General features: G+C 38.4%; 1 protein-coding gene across 1 annotated transcript; it reads right to left on the reverse strand.

The window, feature by feature from the left end:
- Nucleotides 1-11603: 11603 nt before the first annotated feature.
- mettl2a (methyltransferase 2A, methylcytidine) lies at nucleotides 11604-20614 on the reverse strand. Its single transcript, XM_034055479.3, has 9 exons — nucleotides 20416-20614; nucleotides 19493-19581; nucleotides 18759-19060; nucleotides 17122-17171; nucleotides 16649-16709; nucleotides 15631-15770; nucleotides 13704-13810; nucleotides 12961-13026; nucleotides 11604-12620 (listed from the first exon to the last, which is right to left on the reverse strand). The coding sequence occupies exons 1-9, from the start codon at nucleotides 20568-20570 to the stop codon at nucleotides 12460-12462; spliced, it is 1131 nt and encodes a 376-aa protein (XP_033911370.3). The 5' UTR covers nucleotides 20571-20614; the 3' UTR covers nucleotides 11604-12459.
- Nucleotides 20615-21943: the final 1329 nt, after the last annotated feature.

The following is a 21943-nucleotide window of genomic DNA, read 5'->3' on the forward strand; positions in this document are numbered from 1 at the left end:
GCTGTTTGATTTGAGCAGTCCCCTATCAAATATGAAATGTAACCATTACATAATGGGTATTTATCTCCTGAAGACCCTTAAACCTGAATAGATATATCAAAGCTGCTCATCAGAGTCAGTGAAGCAGTCATGCCCGCCCCCGAGGGCATATATGGAGTGCACACACAGATCTCGTCATCATTTTCCCTTTCACCTGAGCCTGATGGGAGAGCCATGGACAGATAAGTAACACGCTTTTGTGTAATTACACTTTAAATGTGATATTATTATTTACGTGGCATTAGTATTTACTATTTACAAGTAATTTCTGCACTCAGCCTGTTGTCTTAGAACATAAGAACATAAGAAAGGTTACAAACGAGAGGAGGCCATTCGGCCCTTGCTCATTTGGTTGTTAGTAGCTTATTGATCCCAGAATCTCATCAAGCAGCTTCTTGAAGGATCCCAGGGTGTCAGCTTCAACAACATTACTGGGGAGTTAGTTCCAGACTCCCACAAATCAAATGTAAAAAAGTGCCTCCTATTTTCTGTTCTAAATGCCCCTTTATCTAATCTCCATTTGTGACCCCTGGTCCTTGTTTCTTTTTTCAGGTCGACAAAGTCCCCTGTGTCGACATTGTTATTACCTTTTAGAATTTTGAATGCTTGAATCAAATTGCCACGTAGTCTTCTTTTTTCAAAACTGAATAGTTCAATTATTTTAGCGTGTCTGCATACGACATGCCTTTTAAACCCGGGATAATTCTGGTTGCTCTTCTTTGCACTCTTTCTAGAGTAACAATACCCTTTTTGTAGCGAGGTGACCAGAACTGAACACAATATTCTAGATGAGGTCTTACTAATAATGCATTGTAAAGTTTTAACATTACTTCCCTTGGTTTAAATTCAACACTTTTCACTATATATCCGAGCATTACTTCCTGCAGCCAGTGGCTCCTGTCACCCCTTACTCTTTTCTCTCCCCTCTGACCTCTCCTCACTCTGTTAACACCTTTGAATTTCACGCTGTCCAACTAACCTCTCCCTGTCAACTCCTGCTAATTGTACTGTACCGTCCCCCTGGACCTCTCACTCACTTTCTCGATAAACTCGACTATCTCCTCTCCTCCCTCCCCTCTCTGTCTACCCTAACTGTCCTGTTAGGTGATTTCAATATCCATTCGCATCCAGTTCAAAACTCTTGCACTCACCTCCCAATACATTGACCAGACTGCACCCAGCTGCCTCCAGATCCTCATCTCTCCCATCACCCCCACCCTTTCCTCTACACTCCGCCTGCACTAGAAGACTGGCTGCACCTCCTCTATGCTCCCCTGCCACCAGAGCCCGCTCCTTCTCCACCCTCACCCCACAGTGGTGGATCGACCTTCCTATGGATGTCAGGACTGCCCAGTAACTGACCACCTTCCGGCGCCTCCTCAAGACACACCTCTTCAGACAACACCTGTAAAACTCAACTCTTCCCTTCTGGACTGTATATCACTCTGCCTTTAATGCACTTTAACTTGCACTTATCTGCTCCCTATTGTACTGTATTTAATTGTGCACTTAACCCAATCTGTAGTATTTAGTATTTCACTTGCACTCGTATCTAACCCTGATGTAACTATCAACACTCTTCTCTGCTCTTGAACTGCCTGTTTTGCATTTGCTCTTATTAGGACTGAAGTCATTGTATTTTGTATCTTGCTCTTAATTGTACTGTAATTCTTGATATGTAATTTTTGTATACAACTGTAAGTCACCCTAAGTAAGGGTGTCTGCTAATAAATAAATAAATAAATAAATAAATAAATAAATAATAAAGTTCAATTAGTTCTGTTGAAGAGGAAAAAAGAAGGTTTTAAAAATATGGGTTGCCAAAGATATCCCGTTTAAGGATAGTTGTTGTTTTTTGGAGAATTGTTTTTTGTTTGGGTGCTTAAAAAGTATGTGTGGCACAGCTGTATTTTGTTTTACTATATTTTTTTACTATTTACTTTTCTCTTATCACACTCGCTGTCCGCCATGTTGTTTGTTGTTTGTCTTTGTGGAGTGTACTGACTGATGTAACATAATGATGAAAATCCAACCCCACCCTTGGCTCGGCTCGCAGCCAGATTCAGATATCTTGTGAGGCCAGAGTTTCACAGTTTGGTTCTCACTGGACTCAACAAATAGCCAGTGGAGAACCACCCATACCCATACTGTACCGAGCCCTCACGAGTCGGATGTGCCAGTGGAGAAATTGCCCACCGACAATCAGCAAAAATTATAACTAAAATAAATAAATGAAAAGAAACAAAAACAGTAACATCGTAAATCAATTTATGATTAATATGTGTCTTATTTTTGTATCCAGCAAAGCAGCGCACACATCACACCACCCCAAAAACAAAAACAGTTTATTTGTTTTAAGTGGCATACTATAGTATATATTATAGCATAACAGTTATACTATTAATATGTCAAATACATTTTAAAATGTTTGTAATGATACTCCGTTAAATGTTCACACTGTTCTATTATTAAAGTGCTATTCATATGGTAATATTTGTAAGTCTTGTTCAAGATACAAACATTACTTTATATAATATTTATTATATTGCTTAAAAATGTGCAGAGTAAAATACTTCTGGCCTGCCTTCTCCTAACTTTTTTTCCAATCTGGCCCCCTTAAAAAACTAGTTGAAGAGCCCTGGTCCATCAGGCAGCCATTCAGCTTGCCATGTAAATTTGACTTAAAAATCTTAAAAGTGGTTCGGCGGCTTCGGCCTCCTATGAAGGACTTTGTTCCTCACTTGATGTTAAACGTGGTGCTCAATGCACTCTTGAAGCCTCCATTTGAGCCCGCGCATTTAGCTGAGCTGAAATGTTATCGCTCAAGCGACTGTTTGCTTCACAAAGTGGTTGAGTGAGATGCAGGGTTTCTCCTTAGTTAGAACCTGCTTCATTTTTACATAGGCCAGGATAAGGGTTATGCTCCGTACCAATCCTGCCTTCTGCAGAACACTATTTCTGCATTCCATGTCAACCAGTCTGTGGAACTGGAGGCTTCTTTCCACCTCCTTCCAGTCTGAAAGGGAGCTACAGCTCCATACACTCTGTCCAGTGCAGGCCCTGGTGTACTATGTTGACAGGACAAAAAGTCTAGGCAGAGGCATTCCAAATGGATAGCAGACTCATGCAGGACTGCCTATGAGCTGGCCAACTTGCCCCCTCCAGAAAGCTCACTGTGCATTCCTTCAGGGGCATGGTAACTTCGTGGGCTTTATTCCAGGGTGCATCTGTCAATGACATTTGCAAAGCAGTGGTGTGGGCTACTCCCCATACATTTACAAATAAACACAGAGGTGAGTTTCTCCCTCAATTGTTTAGCCCTAGCTACTTGTTACTGGGGTTCCTAATGGTAACGCGCAAGGTAGTTTTTGGCTTAGCCTTGTGGTATTACAGTTGGTCTGCAATATTGCCTTGCGACAGCTTTAGTATTCATACCCATTAGTTAGGTTATTATCCTAACCCTAGTTACTTGAAATAGAAATGTAACCATTAACCTTCAATTTACGTCCATTCTTGAAGGAAAAAAGATCTGTGTGTGCAGTCCATATATACCCTCGGGGGGTATATGATGTCACATGCTCTGACGAGCAGCTTTGATATATCTATTCAGACTTCAGGGTCTTTAGGAGGTAAACATCCATTAGGTGATGGTTACATTTCTATTTCAGGCAACCAGGGTTATGATAATAACCTAATGTTCTCAAACTCAAGCGTTATCTAGCTATATGTTAAAAAATGGAAGTGTGACAGACAGATGGACAGACAGACAGTCTATATATAAATCTTGATTTTAATTTGTGCTAGATGAGGTTATTAGCAATTTGGATGAGCAGTTTAAAAAATATATACTGTATATCCAAAACTCTAAAAGAGGCAGTCGGACAGTGTGACAAACACGAGCTTATGATATATAGTGCTCCCCTTTTATTACACTGTAGTCGGGAGCCATAGTTAAGAGACTGTGCTGTTTGTGTTCTGCCTTATTGTTAGTGTTAGTGTAATGGTATTATGGGGCAAATGGGAGCCATGACTGTACCACCTTATAACCTGTTGCGCAGTATGAAGGGCAGTATAAAAGGCCACCTTATTAAGGAGGAGCACTGTATTAACTTGTGCTAAAGAAGGTCCTAGTGAGTTGCAATTAATATATATTCCATATGACATCTACACAATTTGAAACCCACAAAAATACTTTTCAAAAGGAAAATGCTCAAAATTAAAACCAACTCGTTGATGTTTATCATTTTTCTTTTGACACTATTGAAAACCTGCCATGTTAAAAAAAAAAAAAACACTTGACCAGGATGCCCTTGACAATACTTGGCTCGCACATAAAGCTGTAAGTCGTAATGTGGCAAAACCCCATTGAGTCAATATTACTTAGTCAAACTGGGTAAATATTGTACATCAGTGTGTGGGATTTTATTTGGCAACGTTGACAAATCTGTCATTTATTTGTTTAATTATTGGTAGATACAGTGGTACATTAACATTGGCACTCTTATTAATTAATGTCACTTTAAATGTTCATTTGGAATAGATGTTTTGACATTGTGGTGGAAAATGGTTGAAATTGGTGAAAATCAGCCCATAGCCCATCTCCAGTTCTGAACCCCAAAATTTTTCACTTTGATTTAGCTGTCACATTGTGGTCATGAGACTTAGCATTTTTTTAAGACTTTACATGAACATAAGAATATGATTCAGAAAAAGTACTGCAGACTGTACCGAGACCTGTTTGTTCCCAGCCTACTCACTACTGCATATGCGCAAATGCTCCGCTTTTCCTAAAGTGTTTTGTTTGTTTTGCCAGCTGTCTGTGTTTGTCTTTGTAGACGGATAAATATCCGGGAGCTGTCGCTATTCAGCCAGCATCAAACCCAGACTGCACTGCACTGTTACTCACTGTTCACTGTTCAAAACACCACTTGCACCCGGAGCACTCACTGTCGGACTGTTGATCATGTAGGTGTTTTAAAGTGGGTGTTATTGTATTATTATTTATGAACCCAGTGGTATTAACTGGCTGTACACATTGTTGTATATAGTCAGTCATATTATTTAAAAGCAACAATAAAGCTTCATTTTGACCATTGAACTGTTGTTGGACTGCTGTTTATAATCACTGCCTCACCTCTACACCTGTGCACTACCAACCACACATTCACAGTACTGTATCAGGCATGAAGCCAATATCGATTATCTAGGTCAAGTCCAATCATATGTATCAAAACAATAAAAATTTATACATTTGTGGCATTCATTTTACAAAACTGAGACAGTATGCTTTAGATACAGACGTGCTCAAATTTGTTGGTACCCCTCCACAAAAAACGAAGAATGCACAATTTTCTCTGAAATAACTTGAAACTGACAAAAGTAATTGGCATCCCCCATTGTTTATTCCATATTTAATAGAAATCAGACTTTGCTTTTGATTTTTTATTCAACATAATATTGTAAATAATAAAACAAATGAAAATGGCATGGACAAAAATGATGGGACCGCTAACCTAATATTTTGTTGCACAACCTTTAGAGGCAATCACTGCAATCAAACGTTTTCTGTAGCTCTCAATGAGACTTCTGCACCTGTTAACAGGTAGTTTGGCCCACTCTTCCTGAGCAAACTGCTCCAGCTGTCTCAGGTTTGATGGGTGCCTTCTCCAGACTGCAAGTTTCAGCTCTTTCCATAGATGTTCGATAGGATTCAGATCAGGACTCATAGAAGGCCACTTCAGAATAGTCCAATGTTTTGTTCTTATCCATTCTTGGGTGCTTTTAGCTGTGTGTTTTGGGTCATTATCCTGTTGGAGGACCCATGACCTGCGACTGAGACAGAGCATTCTGACACTGGGCAGTACGTTTCGCTCCAGAATGCCTTGATAGTCTTGAGATTTCATTGTGCCCTGCACAGATTCAAGGCACCCTGTGCCAGGCGCAGCAAAGCAGCCCCAAAACATAACCAAGCCTCCTCCATGTTTCACTGTAGGTATGGTGTTCTTTTCTTTGAAAGCTTCATTTTTTCGTCTGTGAACATAGAGCTGATGTGACTTGCCAAAAAGCTCCAGTTTTGACTCATCTGTCCAAAGGACATTCTCCCAGAAGGATTGTGGCTTGTCAATATGCATTTTAGCAAATTCCAGTCTGGCTTTTTTATGTTTTTCTTTCAAAAGTGGAGTCCTCCTGGGTCTTCTTCCATGGAGCCCACTTTCGCTCAAAAAGCGACGGATGGTGCGATCAGAAACTGACGTACCTTCACCTTGGAGTTCAGCTTGTATCTCTTTGGCAGTTATCCTTGGTTCTTTTTCTACCATTCGCACTATCCTTCTGTTCAATCTGGGGTCGATTTTCCTCTTGTGGCTGCACCCAGGGAGGTTGGCTACAGTACCATGGACCTTAAACTTCTTAATAATATTTGCAACTGTTGTCACAGGAACATCAAGCTGCTTAGAGATGGTCTTGTAGCCTTTACATTACCATGCTTCTCTATTATTTTCTTTCTGATCTCCTCAGACAACTCTCTCCTTTGCTTTCTCTGGTCCATGTTCAGTGTGGTGCACACAATGATACCAAACAGCACAGTGACTACTTTTCTCCATTTAAATAGGCTGAATGACTGATTACAAGATTGGAGACATGTGTGATACTAATTAAAGAAACTAATTAGTTTGAAATATCACTATAATCCAATTATTTATTATCTTTTCTAAGGGGTACCAACAAATGTGTCCAGGCCATTTTAGAATATCTTTGTATAATAAGAAATAATTCATCTCTTTTCACAGCTTTTTATTCTATGACATACCAAAGGCAAGTATACATGATAAAATAGCTTTTAATTTTCATCACTTTTCAGGAGGAATGAAGAATTATTTCAATGAGCTGTAAGGGTACCAACAAATTTGAGCACGTCTGTAAGTATTCATATTTGGGATTACTTTCTCTGTCAAGTTTCATTACCAGGGTTGTCAAGTGCCACAGCCACATTTTTTTTGGCCTCTAGCCATGTTAATTATACTGACCATTTTTCACATATCTGCTTGGTGGGCGTTACTATTCAGCGATGCTTTGTTTTTAGTTTGGACTCAAGATAAAACATGTATTATCAAGTTAAAATGGCTCTCAATGGAAGTCCACCGCTGTTCCACATGTTTTTGTTTTTTTTTAAGTAATAGTAGGTAACAAAATAGTACAATACATTTTTCTCTGCCATGCACATCAATTCACAGTATAGGTCTCAAATGTGCAGTTTAAAAACAAAAACATGTTATTGCAAACACAGATTTTCCTTTTAAATCATGACATCTGGCACTACACTAGGTTAAAAGGCATTTGTATTTGCAAGCCATACTTTTAGACTGTCTTGTACTTTCTTGGTCATTTCACCTGTAGAGTGAAAGTGTCCTCACCCCTTCAGAGCCTTCTTTCATGTCAGTAACCAACCATCTGCTTCCACTAATGACTGACATGCATTGCAGCCAATTAGATGCACAGCTGGTGTAAAATGATGAAGTAAAGCAGTAACAGACTTCCTGGAAAGCAAGACAAGCAAACCGCTCGCTTTTTTTAACCTAGTGTAGTACCAGACGTCTTGTTTTATAACATGTATAACGTGTTTCTTTCGAACTGCACATTAGAGATCAACACAGTGAATGGAAGTACACGACAGGTAGGATTTAGGGTTATGCAATTATTTTGTTAGCTACAACCACTTTAAGTGGTATAATTGTTAACAGATTAACATCACAAGATTGAAAACTTTTTGTTACCCATTTTTTCTTTCTTATGAAAAAGTGATATCAGGCCTTAATCACAAAACTAAGGACTGCTTTAAGGAATGTTTTGTTTTAAAGCCCATTTTAACTATTTTTTATCCAGTTTTCAGTTCACAAAACTCCTTTATTCAACTGTTTTAGAGTTAAACATTTTTAAGGTATACGTTAATAAAAGAAAATTATCTAGATTGTCAAAGCTAATTACTCCAAATTGTCATTAGCGCAATTGTTTTCTGTAATGAGAAAATACAAATTACTATAGTAAAACAAATAAATTATTTTTTTAAAAAAAACAGCTTAAAACTACTTATAAGCCCCAGAATTATACCTTGTTTCCATGGACAACCAACTCGAGTTGACTCACATGCACTCGAATTGGTCTGAATTCTCCCAGAACTCGAGTTGATGAAAAAGGAACCGTTTCCATGCTTTTCCGAGTTACCCCTAATTATCACGAGTTGGGCAGGAAATACTTGCAAGTTAAAGGTCAGGACGTGCATTCGCTGCAGTCAAATTGCCAATCATTTAACAAATAAATCCATCTAGATATTCTTTCGCATTTGCTTCATGCAGTGCATATACCTCTGGCTGACTGGTATGCAAAACAGGGAAAGAAGCGCTGGACAAGGGAAATAATGTGTCAGATGTCAAGTGGATATGAGAATGGCAGTGATGAAGCCAATTTGCTTGAAAACGTTAAAAGTAGACCATTCCATCAAAGGATTTACAAAAGAAACCCAGAGGCAGTGTAAACTGCGCCTGCTACTGTAGGACTGTTCTTTTTTATGTTAAGCATTTTTCGTGTTTATTTAGGAACAGACAAAATTGTTTATGCCAGAAAGTCTGTAACAAAATGGTTGATATTGTCAATACGTTGTAGATGTTAAGAAGAACATAAGAACATAAGAAAGTTTACAAACGAGAGGAGGCCTTTCAGCCCATCTTGCTCGTTTGGTTGTTAGTAGCTTATTGATCCCAGAATCTCATCAAGCAGCTTCTTGAAGGATCCCAGGGTGTCAGCTTCAACAACATTACTGGGGAGTTGGTTCCAGACCCTCACAATTCTCTCTATGTAAAAAAGTGCCTCCTATTTTCTGTTCTGAATGCCCCTTTATCTAATCTCCTTTTGTGACCCCTGGTCCTTGTTTCTTTTTTCAGGTCAAAAAAGTCCCCTGGGTCAACATTGTCTATACCTTTTAGGATTTTGAATGTTTGAATCAGATCGCCGCATAGTCTTCTTTGTTCAAGACTGAATAGATTCAATTCTTTTAGCCTGTCTGCATATGACATGCCTTTTAAACCCGGGATAATTCTGGTTGCTCTTCTTTGCACTCTTTCTAGAGCAGCAATATCCTTTTTGTAACGAGGTGACCAGAACTGAACACAATATTCTAGGTGAGGTCTTACTAATGCATTGTAAAGTTTTAACATTACTTCCCTTGATTTAAATTCAACACTTCTCACAATATATCCGAGCATCTTGTTGGCCTTTTTTATAGCTTCCCCATATTGTCTAGATGAAGACATTTCTGAGTCAACATAAACTCCTAGGTCTTTTTCATATTACTTTTATGTTACTAAAGACACTCACCGTGCAGGTATCGTAAAGTCCATAAATGTTAAAATAAATTAGTTCTGCACCGTATAAAATGGAGCTGATTTTACCAGTGCTTGCTAATCTAACTCATTAGAAGGCCTTTGTTGTTCTCCAAGTTGCTGCAGTGACATTGATTGTAGATGCTAGTATAACGAGTTTGTGTAAATGAGATCCTGTTTTAGCGACAGATTACATTAAGTAAACATTTATTTGAATCTTTTTGGAATTAAAAGTATAAATGCAAAACTGCGTATCATTTTTCTTTGTGACCGTGCTAAGTGAAAAACAGCAATTCAGTCAAAATCCCCCAAAGTATCAAATCCGCTGAATTTAATACCAGACAAAATGTCCTGTTATACGGTATGTTCCTGCCCTCTACAACATTATTGATTGACATTTAGTTATGTAATTTCCTCCCAGCCCGAATTCAGAATTTAGAGAAATTGGACCAGAGAATTTGGGCTCCCTCTAGGGTGACCACCTTTTCAAAATGCAAAAAAGTGCATGTCATTTTTTATGGGGGGGTGGGGGGGGGGGGTATTGTATATTTACATATTTTATACTGTATTGTAGCGAACCTCAGTTAACACAGGCAGGCGCATCAATCCACACACAGGCGGATCGCAGGCGCGAACCCAGGACCTCTTGCACTAAAGCATAGCGCCGATACCGCTGTACAAAAGAGCCGGCTCCTTTGCAAGAAGCGTATATCAGGCTTATGTCTTTGTGTGTGATTACATCACCTACCAGCCCTGCTGTTGCCTTCCCCAGTGCACGCTACAGTATATTTAATAACAGTATTTCAAAATGAAATATCAACTTATCAACTTTGAATGCTTCTTGACGTTTTCACCTCAGTGTCCAATTCTAAAAAAAATTCTACATAATGTATAAAAAAAAAACTCTTGTTGATTGATTTGCACTTGTATGACCGTTATAACCCATTCCTCTCTGAATTTGCACAGGTGCTTACTTTTTTTCTATGGTGGAGTAGGCCTTATAGGGTGCTCCTTCCTTTACTGACGTATCACTATCAGTGTCTCTTCAACTTTTATAGTCAGCCATTTCGCATAAACAAAGAAAACACTGAGATTAATATATTCTACAAATTGTATTTTGTTTGCTGTCGACAAAGCAGATCAGTCAGGCTGTTAGGGAACATGTGATGTGATTGTATGTCTTAGATTGGCTAGCCAATGTGTCAATCATTCTGGGGCTGTGTAAGGCAGTGGTTCCCAAACCAGTCTGGAATTAGCCCTGGACTGGAGGGGCTAATTTTTAACGGTTTTCAGCTCTTGACAGTTGCATATTTCAAGTTAGCTATAACATGTTATAAGTAACTTTAACTCTGCAACTATTTAAGAACTGAAAACAATTAAAAGGGTTTAATTAAGCAAATTAGCAGTTCAATTAAGGGTCTAGTTAAGTAATCGAGTGCTCAGTTGGAATGAAAACCAGCAGACACAGTGAGACCCCCAGGACTGAGTTTGGGAACCAGTGAGGTAAGGCATTGCAAAATGACACAGGCCAGTGCTTTGCTCCAAACAGATATGCTGTGGTTTTACTGTGGTGTTGACTTTACAATTGCACTGTGTCTAGGAATCTGGGACAAATTCTGTCCTGAAAGCATTGAGCCAGGGACGGGGACATGATCTTTACATTTAGGGACTGTCCTGTCCAATTGAGGACAGGTGGTCACCCTAGCTCCCACCTGAATTCTGAGCCAACTCGAGTCATTTAAAAACATGGAAATGGGGGTGTGGGGGGGCAACTCGAGCACATACCTGGGTTATGTGGTATAAAATATAAGTTGTTTATTTCTGGTCTGGTAACTTTATTGAGTGTTTTTACTTTCACAATAAAAATGTGGCAATGACGATTTGGAGTAAATAGTGTTGATAATCTAGCCCAAAGACTTTTTGTGAATAGGGTAATTGATTTTTTAGTGTATATTACAACTCATGGTGTGAATGACCATAGCAAAGAATCAAGTTGCTTAAAAAGAAGCACTGGTACTGAAAACTTGGCCTTACATATTACTAGTCTTTAATAATGGCCCCTCCAGTCCAGGGCTGGCTAGAGACATGCTAGGACACTGCACAGCTCCCCATGCCCACCTTGTAAGTACTAGTCCGCTGTGCTCTTCCAACACCCATCACGAGTGCCAAATCACAAAAATAAGACATGCCTTTAGTAGCAAATTTTCACAACTCTTTTTATTACAAAGTATCAAGCGATTACAATAAAAACAATGGTGATAAAATGAGAAAACAAGGTATCAGCTTTCATTAAATCTAAAACAGTAGATATCCAACACAAACCAGGACTAGAGCACAGGAAAGGGCTTTGTAGAAGACCAAACTGTAAACCAGTGGGTTTAAGAAGGCAGAGCTACAAACAATACCCATTCCTATTCCAGCATATGTGTATGGAGCCCACAGTGGTTCCACGAAGTGTCTCCTACCCTCTGCCTTAAGCAGGCTCCACCCAGTTTCCAACTGTCCTCAGTCCTGCTTTCTGTGCTGTGCTGTGGTGAAGAGGACTGTATGGCTGGCTCCTTACAGGGGAGAGGATTAACTAATACCTGCCAAGTTAAGGTGAAGCTTGGACCTGCATTTACAGAATATGGATGACACACACACTTCGGTTTTGAGTATTATGAACTGTGATGAAACCCAGGTGGCATTATGGCACCAGAAGAGTAGCGTACAATCAATATGCGTTTGAACATTAATGGTGGACGCACCGGTCATTACCTGCTAGAGAATTGACTTTAGCAAGTAACGGAAGACAAGGTCAAGTATCTACAGGTAATGGCAGCTGAAATGTTTTCGAATAGGATCACTTTGCTTTTTAAAAAGTGAGTTTCAAGATTGGAATGTTCCATTACCTTTAGAGGGGATCTACTGGTGGGATAATGAATGCAAAGTCTTAAAAACCTACGATACATCCTCCACAGAACATACAATGAAATATCTTAGTTTGACCAGACAGTGGCTTCTCTCCAACAGTCCGAGTGTGTTGGCTCCAGTTTTATTGCTGCACTCAGTCATGGCTGCCAGTCTTCTCCTGAGGTTTGCGGTATTTACACTGGATCCAAATGCGGTACATGGTCAGCTGTTTCCCCCGGTTCACCTGCAAACGACGATCAACCAGATTCTGGACCTTCTCTAGCCCAGCTTGGGTGAAGATAGCGCCTAATTCATCTGGAAGACATTATATTACATTAAAATGTATAGTAGACCAAACTGCCTACAATCTGAACCCTGCTATCAAAACAAAATGTTTTACTGATTTGTGATGAAATAGAAGTAATTTTTAGTATGGTATAGGTTGTAAGAAACAAACCATTTTTAGGTACAGATTCTGATCAATTCAAATCACTAATCTCAACAGAACTGAAAGTCTTTTTTAATGTTTTCTGAATAATCAAAACTGGCAAAGTATATAAACAAGCGCAGAGTTACTCCATGCCTTATCCATTTACTCCCAATGCGTTTCTGCAAAAGGGGACAGGCAAGACTGATATTGTACTTCATTTTGTACCTTGAGTGAAAAAGTAGACTCGAGTTCCATCTCCTCTTACATAGAAGTTATCAGAAAGACATCGTCCTGTAATGAAGTCAAATAAATAAATAAATAAAAACTGTACAGTATGTGCAAGACTGGAAATGCATGCGCACATGAGACCTTGAGTCATTTACTTCTGATACAATTTTAATTTCTTACAAACCAGCATTCTGTATAATTTGCCATCATTTTGGGGTCCCTGACCAAATCAATGGGGAGATCCCCTCTACAATCCGGAGCCTGTCTATTCTGGAATTTTAATTTGGACTGTGCAGTCCTGTACCAAGTCATGTGATTTTTCTAAGTTTATAATCAAGCATGTTGTATAAATACACACATGTCCCACAGGTATTGTACAGTAAAATCATTGCTTACATAATGGAGAAAGTAAAATTAATACAATTCTTGAATTACAGGGTAAACTTTGACAGTACTCAGTACTGCATGTATTGAAATAGTTTTTCAAAGTGTTCAAATACTTTGTCATTCATAGTTTACATTTTTGGGTACAGTATTATATTTTACAGCACCTCTGTAATCCAGCACTGTGGTAATCCGACACAATTTCTCGGTCTCCAGCAATGGCGGATTAGGCAGGTTTTGCTGTATTTTATGGTGTGTGCAGTCATTCTGAGTGATTCTGGATTGCTCTATTATCTAAAAATGTCTGTATGTGATTATAGTGGTGCTTCAGTTAATAAGATTGCGAAGGACTTTACCCTTTTTAAATCTCAGTTGAGCCATGTCGTATCGGCCATAGTCCCGCAGCAAAATCATTCCCCCTGGCTTCAGCAGCTCACTCAGTCTGGAAACGGCATTCTGCATTCTGGTGGGGCAGGAACATGAACACACATCAATTTGCATTCTGGAGGGGCAGGAACATGAACACAGATCGATTCCGAGGTAGGTGTTCAACATTATTCTCAGATAAAATGTATGATAACACATCCTATACCATTTTGTAACAGATATGTGCTCTTCCATAGTACAGTATGTAGTTTCAATGGCTCTGACAAAACACAGATATTTTGCTTTACACATTTTTTCTTTCCCCCTGGGACAAATATTTAAATAAACAAAGCTTGAAATGTATTCATTGGCAACAAAATGTCCATGTTCATATTAATTCGGAGGCTGTGTGGTCCACTGGTTTAAAGAAAAGGGCTTGTAACCAGGAGATCCCTGGTTCAAATCCCACCTCAGCTACTGACTCATTGTGTGACCCTGAGCATGTCACTTAACCTCCTTGTGCTCCGTCTTTCGGGTGAGACATAGTTGTAAGTGACTCTGCAGCTCATACATAGTTCACACACCCTAGTCTCTGTAAGTCGCCTTGGATAAAGGCGTCTGCTAAATAAACCAAAAAAAAAAAATACATAACACAGATACTGAGGAGTGTTTCTATCCTTCCTTTAACAGGGAATGTGATGGTGGTACCGTAGTCTCCAGCTAAGAGAACACCCCTCGGGAAGCAAGTGAAGTGTTCTCAAAGCCAAAGTGTCTCGAAGACGGAGTCCACAACCAGACACAATATAAAATCAATAAAACAATAAATATGTATTACTTGTCATGACACGCATGCATCAAAATATGAAATTAACTAAATAAGTAAAAGAAAAGCAATAGGCATGTGTATATTAATAAACTACAATAATAAAGTAACAGACAAACTAAATTAACACAGCACCCCTACACACGTTAAAAAATGCAGCAGCAATACACAAGACATGCACATTATTTAACAGAATGGTGAGGCAACTCAGCCGAACAGGAAACACCAAATTGCTCTGCGACTTGTGTCTGATTCAGGTTTTTTTCAAGAGCTCAAACAATTTCAAAGTTTTTGTAGCAAGAGAGACAGCTGCGCATTTCACCATTTGTTTACATGCCATTCTGTAGCGATGAGGCGCACTCGTGGAAATCAGAATACAAAACGAGTCAATGACAAGTCGCTTTTGAAAAGACTGAATAAACCATGATGATAGGTTATCAGGTTACAAAACAGTAGTCTATCCGTTGTGAACGAATCGCTATTGTGCTAAGAAGGTGTACTTTTAAGCGAAGTACCTGTTCTTTTAGCTGGAGCATTTACAATGGGAAAAATCTGTTTCTCCACAAGGGTGTTCCCTCAGGTGAAGTGTTAGGAGGTGTTCCTATAAGCGGACACTACTGTACCAGGTTTACTTTATCCTGAGAATTTTCTTTTACTGTAATATGGTAAGAATTATACTTTTGTTTAAGGTAATTTAAAAATGTAAGAATGCTGAATTACAAGATTTACATTTTGACAGAATATTCAAATATAAAAAAAACATTACACACACATGTATATATAAATATATATATAAAAAACAAAACACATGTTCGTCCCAGCACCTATACAATGAATATTGTTTTTAGTCTGGAATCACTGGTATGATAAGAGATTATTCAACACAACAGTGACTAAGAGAGTCCAAGGCTACAAACAAGGAACCTACTGTGTCAGAGATGTGCTTAGTAGAACTGGGACGATTTTGAAAACAATAATGTTTAGTATACAGGGTGGTTCATAAAAAACACACCATACAACAGCACCTGTTTGAATACAGCTGTAATAAATTACTTGAGAGCAGGCCAGGGAGACAATGCCCCACAAACACGTACTTATCAGGGTGGACTGCGGACAAAACGAATATGAGAATAATGACGTCCAGGCTCTCTTTCGGGACAGGGAAGCTCGTGGTCTCATCACACAAGTCATGGACAAAAGCAAAGCAGCGCTCAGGAGTGTAATCCAGATGAGACTGGAAGAGAAGAGTCTTGTAAGCATCACCACACATCTCTACTCCAGACATCTCCGGCTCGTATCACACACCCAGATTAGCACCAATTGGTCTCACCTATAAAATCTCAACTTTTTACTGTGTTCCTTGGCAACGTGAGCCTATAGGCCATTTACTTCTCTGTTAAATGTAATGTTCAGTACGTGCGAAATCAGCATACACACAGTCCATTGACCATGAAGAGACACTTTTAGCACCTGAGGTGATAAGAATGTGGTCCAAAACGCATTCCCATATTGAAGATATTGAGAAAGGGTTAGTCGCTTGTTATTGAACTTACAGAGTGTTTTAGGACTGTTTTAGATGTATCTCTATTGAGCATTTCATTGTTAAGGATGTAGCTTGGACTCGTTTACTTAAGGTAACGATAGCTAGTCCAAAACTGGTGATAATCAGGGTGTTTATGTAAATGAGACCATCCTTATTAACTATTCCAAAACTGTAAAGCAGTACAGGGGTTAAAATCACTCTGCTCAAAACAGAGTACACTGCTCTTGGATAAGCCTTAACATTAGTAGTACCTTCTCAGAAAAAGAATATGCCACCTTATCTACTTTACAGTTACATGTGTTGTATTATTGCAGCGATACATTTTTAACAGAATCACCGTTTTTATATTTTTATTCACACATCAAGGTAAAATAATGTGTATTGCATCCGATGTTAGTTTGTCTAAATCAGAAATACAACAATTCAGCTTTGTTGAAATGGCTGCGGCAATACTCTCTGTACACTAAACAGTCACAGTAGTTTGTTTCCATCCATCTAAATAGGCTACAGTCACTCAGTAACTCAATCAAAGAAAAATAACACAAAGAATACAGTTTCATAGGCCTTACCTTGACTAAATCTATTGCTGTGCTGGAGAAGTCACAGCAATATACAAAGAGACCCGGGTCACTGCAATATAAACACAATTTGAGATAGGACTTCAGATACTTGCCAAACTCTATACTATACATTCACATCTGTAACAAAGAAAATAAAACCAAAAAATTCCACTGTTTCTCAATAAAAGAAACTGGTGCAAAACTGAGAACTACAAAAACAAAGGTCTATGTAGAGAAAGGCCAATCTTTATACAAATTAGGCCAACTAAATCCCCTTCAGAACCATTTCTATTAAATTTGAGTGATGTCTGTTTTTAAAGTTTTAAGGTACAGGTCTCAAAACTGCAACAGACACAGATTAACATTTCAATATAACAAAAGGTTTCATTATAGTTTGTTATATTACTTAAGTATTTTCATTACAAAATAAGTTAACTCAATAAAACCTCACATGCACAATAAACACTAATATAATAACGTACTTGTTTGTCTGTAAAATTGGAAACACTGTGTTCCCCACTCCACAGCCAACCTAGAGAAAGGTAAACAAAATGGTATAATATGATAAGACTACATCCACCTTACAAAACTAACAACATACAAAATATTTTTTACAAGTTGCATAATCAGTAACTATGATCTGTTCAACCTCTGTGACTAAAAGCCTCTTTATATATATTATATATATATATATATATATATATATATATATATATATATATATATATATATATAAAATACACTATTTTTAAACTCCAGTGAGACAAAACTCCACACAGGGTGAAAGTCGACAACAAACAATATTTTGGCAGTTTTTTTTGGAAAGCATATTTAGTTCTTAAAAAGGTGTTTTACAAAGTAGGGATATTCCCACAACGCTGTTTTTTCAGGAGTTACTATCTTTGTGGGGACATTTTCTCAAATTTTGTCCGCACATTGATTGTAATACCTGCCCAGACACACACAGTTGTACTCAAGTTTACATACCCGAATGGAAATGCATTGTTTCTAGACATTTCTCGAAAATAAAGAATTTTAAGAAAAATCTTTTGTAACAAAAGTTTTGCTTTTGTGGATGATGAAAAATAGTTACAAGAAATAGATGTCTACAATTTATTTCAGCATTTTTTTTGCAAAACTCCAAAAATGCTAATTCTAGTATTCATACCCTTTGATGCTATGACAGTATTGTCTACAAGGTGCTAGAAATTTCAATATGATAATGAAAGTGGTAAACTTTAAGTCTAGCTGTAGCAATGGTATAATATTGCAGGTGACTTTGAGACTGGATAAAGTAGGACAGTAAGAAAAAAAAGATAATGCTCCTCAACAGGTTTGAAATTGCACGTTGTTGAATTTGCCAAAATAGATGTTAACCGCAATGCTGAAAAAAACAGTATGTGACGAGGCGAAATAAAGACAAAACTTAAAATTGCCAAAGAAAAACGAGCTGATAGAAGGAAAGTGTTTATGGCCCGATGTAGAAAACATTTTGTTTGAATGGAGTACTTCGAATGACTTTAATACATACTGTAACTTGTTCTACATGTCAGTGCAACGCAGTGGTACACTGCATGTGTATGGTTATGGTTTTGATTAACAAAACAAAATTAATGTATTTGTATAGCTGGAAATTGAATGCAATTGTACTGCACCGTGTGCAACACTAAAATGTTTTGTTCACTGGTTATTAAATGTTGCACTGTTTGGTTTATTGTTTTTTTGCTTTTTAATTGATGAAGCAGCACTGTTTAATACTTTTCTTTTAAATTTGAATTAATACAATTAATTTGTAAAGAAATGTTCAGTAAAGCAAAGAAGGTATGTTCTTGAACTTGTTTGGGTACTTGATAAGCTAAAATAAAATAGGTTAATACAGATGTGATGTGGGAGATATAACTTGATTTTAAGCTCTGTTAATTATTACTTTTTAAATTTTGAAATTGTGGAGCTCAATGAGTCATATGTGACTGAAGAGACTTCTGTTGGACAGCCCTGAATTAGTATTTGATGGTTTCTGTATGTATGGAACCAAAAGCCATTGTTTATAACAACAACAAAAAAAAACAACGTAAAGCTCAAACGAGTAATATCCAGACCATAAAACCCCCCCTCTTACCTCAAGTATACGGTATGTAGCAGAGGAGCCTGGGAAATCGTGCTCGGTCAACGTCATTGTGTCCTTGTCGTTGCAGTTGGCTTGTTCCATCTCGGCCGAGTTGTGATCCTTTAGCTGGGTGCTGGATCTCCCATCACACTGCCCTTGTGATGGAGCCTGCCTGTGTTCCAGCTCTACAGCCCCGCGGTTCGGAGCCAGCTCTGGGAATTCCGTGAACAGCCAGTGTCGGTCCTTGAAGAAGCGGTTCTCGTGGTGTTTATAGAAACCGTTCCAGAACTCGTTTGCCCTGCTCTCGTACTCATCTGGAAAAAATGAGAAAAACAAGGTAAAACGGCACTGAAAGTGATTGAATCTAACAAATGAATGCCATACATCTTACACATGTAGTACTTCCATTTTATAACAAATGTATTTGCATAAAAAAGGTACTAAATTAGAATGAAGAAGTTCACAGTTTCTGTGTCTTATTCTCAGGAAATCTGATACCCTTGCACTTTCCAGGTCACTTCACCTCAGCACTGTCTTTTGGGTCAAAGTGTGTTGCTATAAATATATGAAAATCTGTGCAGTTCAAGTTCAAAACTGCAGGCCCTGTATACAATGACTTTTTACCTGCAAACTTGATTTAATCTAATCTTAATTTAATATGTGTGTGTGTGTGTTTTTTAAAGCAGTCTTTAACAAAACATTCCTTAACAGTCCTTGTAAATAAAGCCCTGTGTTTAAACACACACCTTGCTTTTCAGTGGGCAGGGGCTGCGCATTCTCAAGGACTTTTCTCCTGGCAGCTTCTTCCTGGTCCTCTGACCACTCCACGTTATCCCTGTTAGAAAAGAAAAAATCTGACACATGACTTACCTACATTTACAGTACAATGAGCTGGTAGAGTCAGTAGTTATGATTTAACATATGTGGGAATCTGACATGGGGGTTATGGGGTATCATTTTGGGGGGTGAAGTATTAAGTACATGAATAAAACTGGATTATTTTAATTCACTGGGCATTTTCTTTTAAACAGTAACATGTTTGGGAAAGCTGTCGATTTGAATCACGTTTCCACTGTGGAAAAAGATTTAAAAGTAGCATAATATAATGTTTGCCTTTTTTCAATTTCTGCAGAAGACTATGTTTGGCCAAGTAATGTCAGATAATTATCCCTGATTCATTGTGGGCTCTTTCAATTATTTTGCATTTCATCTAGGCCAAAATCTGTACTTACGTGAGAATATATATATATATATATATATATATATATATATATATATATATATATATATATATATATCGAAAAACCTGCCATGACACTAATCCCGTCAGGGGACCTCAGGCTGGACACAAAACCTGTTCTTCAACATGACCCATATATCTGACAAAGACTTTAATTCTGAGACCGTGTCAGTAGTCCTGGAAACGGCAACACCTGTCAACCAAGCGCCTAGTTTCAGAAGTGTTTGTTGAAGTCTGTCACATCTGCTTACAAAAACAGAGATACACGTAGAAAAAGTATGTATTACATACTGCAGGTGTTTTTCTATCAAACTAATATTGTTTACAATACCGTCCACGTTTTATACACATTCCAGTTGCTACCAATACAGGCAGTACCGTAACAGAGCAGTTGAACAGCACAGTTCAAGCTGACATCGCATTACCTACCAGGCATTGTGCTGGAAAACCAGACTGGGGTCAGTCAAGAACCGGGTCCCGAACTGCGGCCGCTTGGAGTCATCTGCGGTACCAGTGACCTGATTCGGTACCAGGTCCGCGCCTCCGGGATCTGCAGGCACGTCGACTCCACTGTGGGCCGCCATGATGGTGAGGACAAAAGGAAGCGGAAGGGAGACAGCCCCAATGAAAACAGTATACTGTATAACTTTATTAGAAATGTGTGCCGTGATACTTTTTATCATCCACCAGCAGAGGGAGATGCATGCCTAGGTATACGGTGTATGTGCGGCAAGTTTTTATTAAGTTTTTTTTTCCCCTAATCTCAGATTTTTTGCATTGTGTGTAACCTACGTTAGTTTCACGCAAAGGCTGGGTTGAAATATAAAATTCGTCACATTTTCATTTTAGTAGCACGGTTATTCTTTAGATATAAATCTATGTTAATAGATATCTGGTACAACTTTAAGTTAATTTTCTCTGCCTTTTTCAGAAAATATTTTGCAGTTCCTGGGTCATTTTACCTCAGCCGTGTCTTAGGTCGTAGTATGTTAGTGGCTGAAAGCATGTCAGTTAACAGGGAAGCAGCTGGTTAACTATGTGTAGCACCAGATATCATGTTAAAAATAAAAATAAAATAAAAAAACACCACCTGTTTACAATGTGTTTCTTTCAAAACTGCACATTTACAGCTCTATAAAGAGCGGAAGAGCACAGATATTTATGCAATTAGACATACCTTTACATTTTCAAATCTGCAGTTTTTGTATAATCTTTTGTAGTTGTGGATTGTTAAACGGTGAACAAGCCCAGCAATAACACATACTCCTCAAAATGGGATAATAAGCACAGTATCTGAAAGGAAAAAAAACAAAAAAAAAAAAAAAAAACGTGTATAAAATCGAGTTTTATTAGACTGTAGTCAAACTGAAACGTATTAGGGGGCTAGGAGTGTATGATAAAAATGTAATGAATTTTGTTTAAAAAAAATATAGGATTTTTTTTTGACTGTTTTGAACCCTGACACTACTGACAAACATGTATGTACTTGACTTCATGCATCGGTTTCAAGTATGACATACTTAAATACTGTAGCGTGTTGGTGCAAGAGGCAGACAACGGAGAGACGCTGGTTCCCTTTTCAAAGCACTTCTTTATTTTGGACGATAGCGTCAGCACCCACACAGAGACCACTGCTCTGTCAGCTTCACAAGAATCAACACAGGATACAGGAACCATGGCAACCAAACCAGAACATATCACAAACAACACACCCACACACAGACACACAGCGCCGCCTTACAGCTTAGCTCTCCAACAGACACACGGCGCAACAAAACCGACACAGACAGACAGGACCAATCACAAGGGAGATACAAATCATGGCCACGCGGGCTGACACAGACAAGAGATAAACAAAACAGTGGCGGGAAACACAATTACAGTATGGGAATTACAGTAGCGGGAATTATTGTCCAACACAAATGCATAGAGCGTTACAATACTGTATGTTTTACCT

The sequence above is a fragment of the Acipenser ruthenus genome, chromosome 33 (genome assembly GCF_902713425.1).
Source record: "Acipenser ruthenus chromosome 33, fAciRut3.2 maternal haplotype, whole genome shotgun sequence".
Classification (NCBI taxonomy): Eukaryota; Metazoa; Chordata; class Actinopteri; order Acipenseriformes; family Acipenseridae; genus Acipenser; species Acipenser ruthenus.

Excerpts from the sequence above, each read along its gene's own strand:
- mettl2a (XM_034055479.3), bottom strand. The coding sequence starts at position 20,570 with ATGGCGGCCCACAGTGGAGTCGACGTGCCTGCAGATCCCGGAGGCGCG. Across the intron at positions 13,811-15,630 it reads TCCGCAGTCCACCCTGATAA|AATGCAGAATGCCGTTTCCA; the intron begins GTACGTGTTTGT and ends CTGCCCCACCAG. Across the intron at positions 12,621-12,960 it reads AGTCTACTTTTTCACTCAAG|ATGAATTAGGCGCTATCTTC; the intron begins GTACAAAATGAA and ends AATGTCTTCCAG.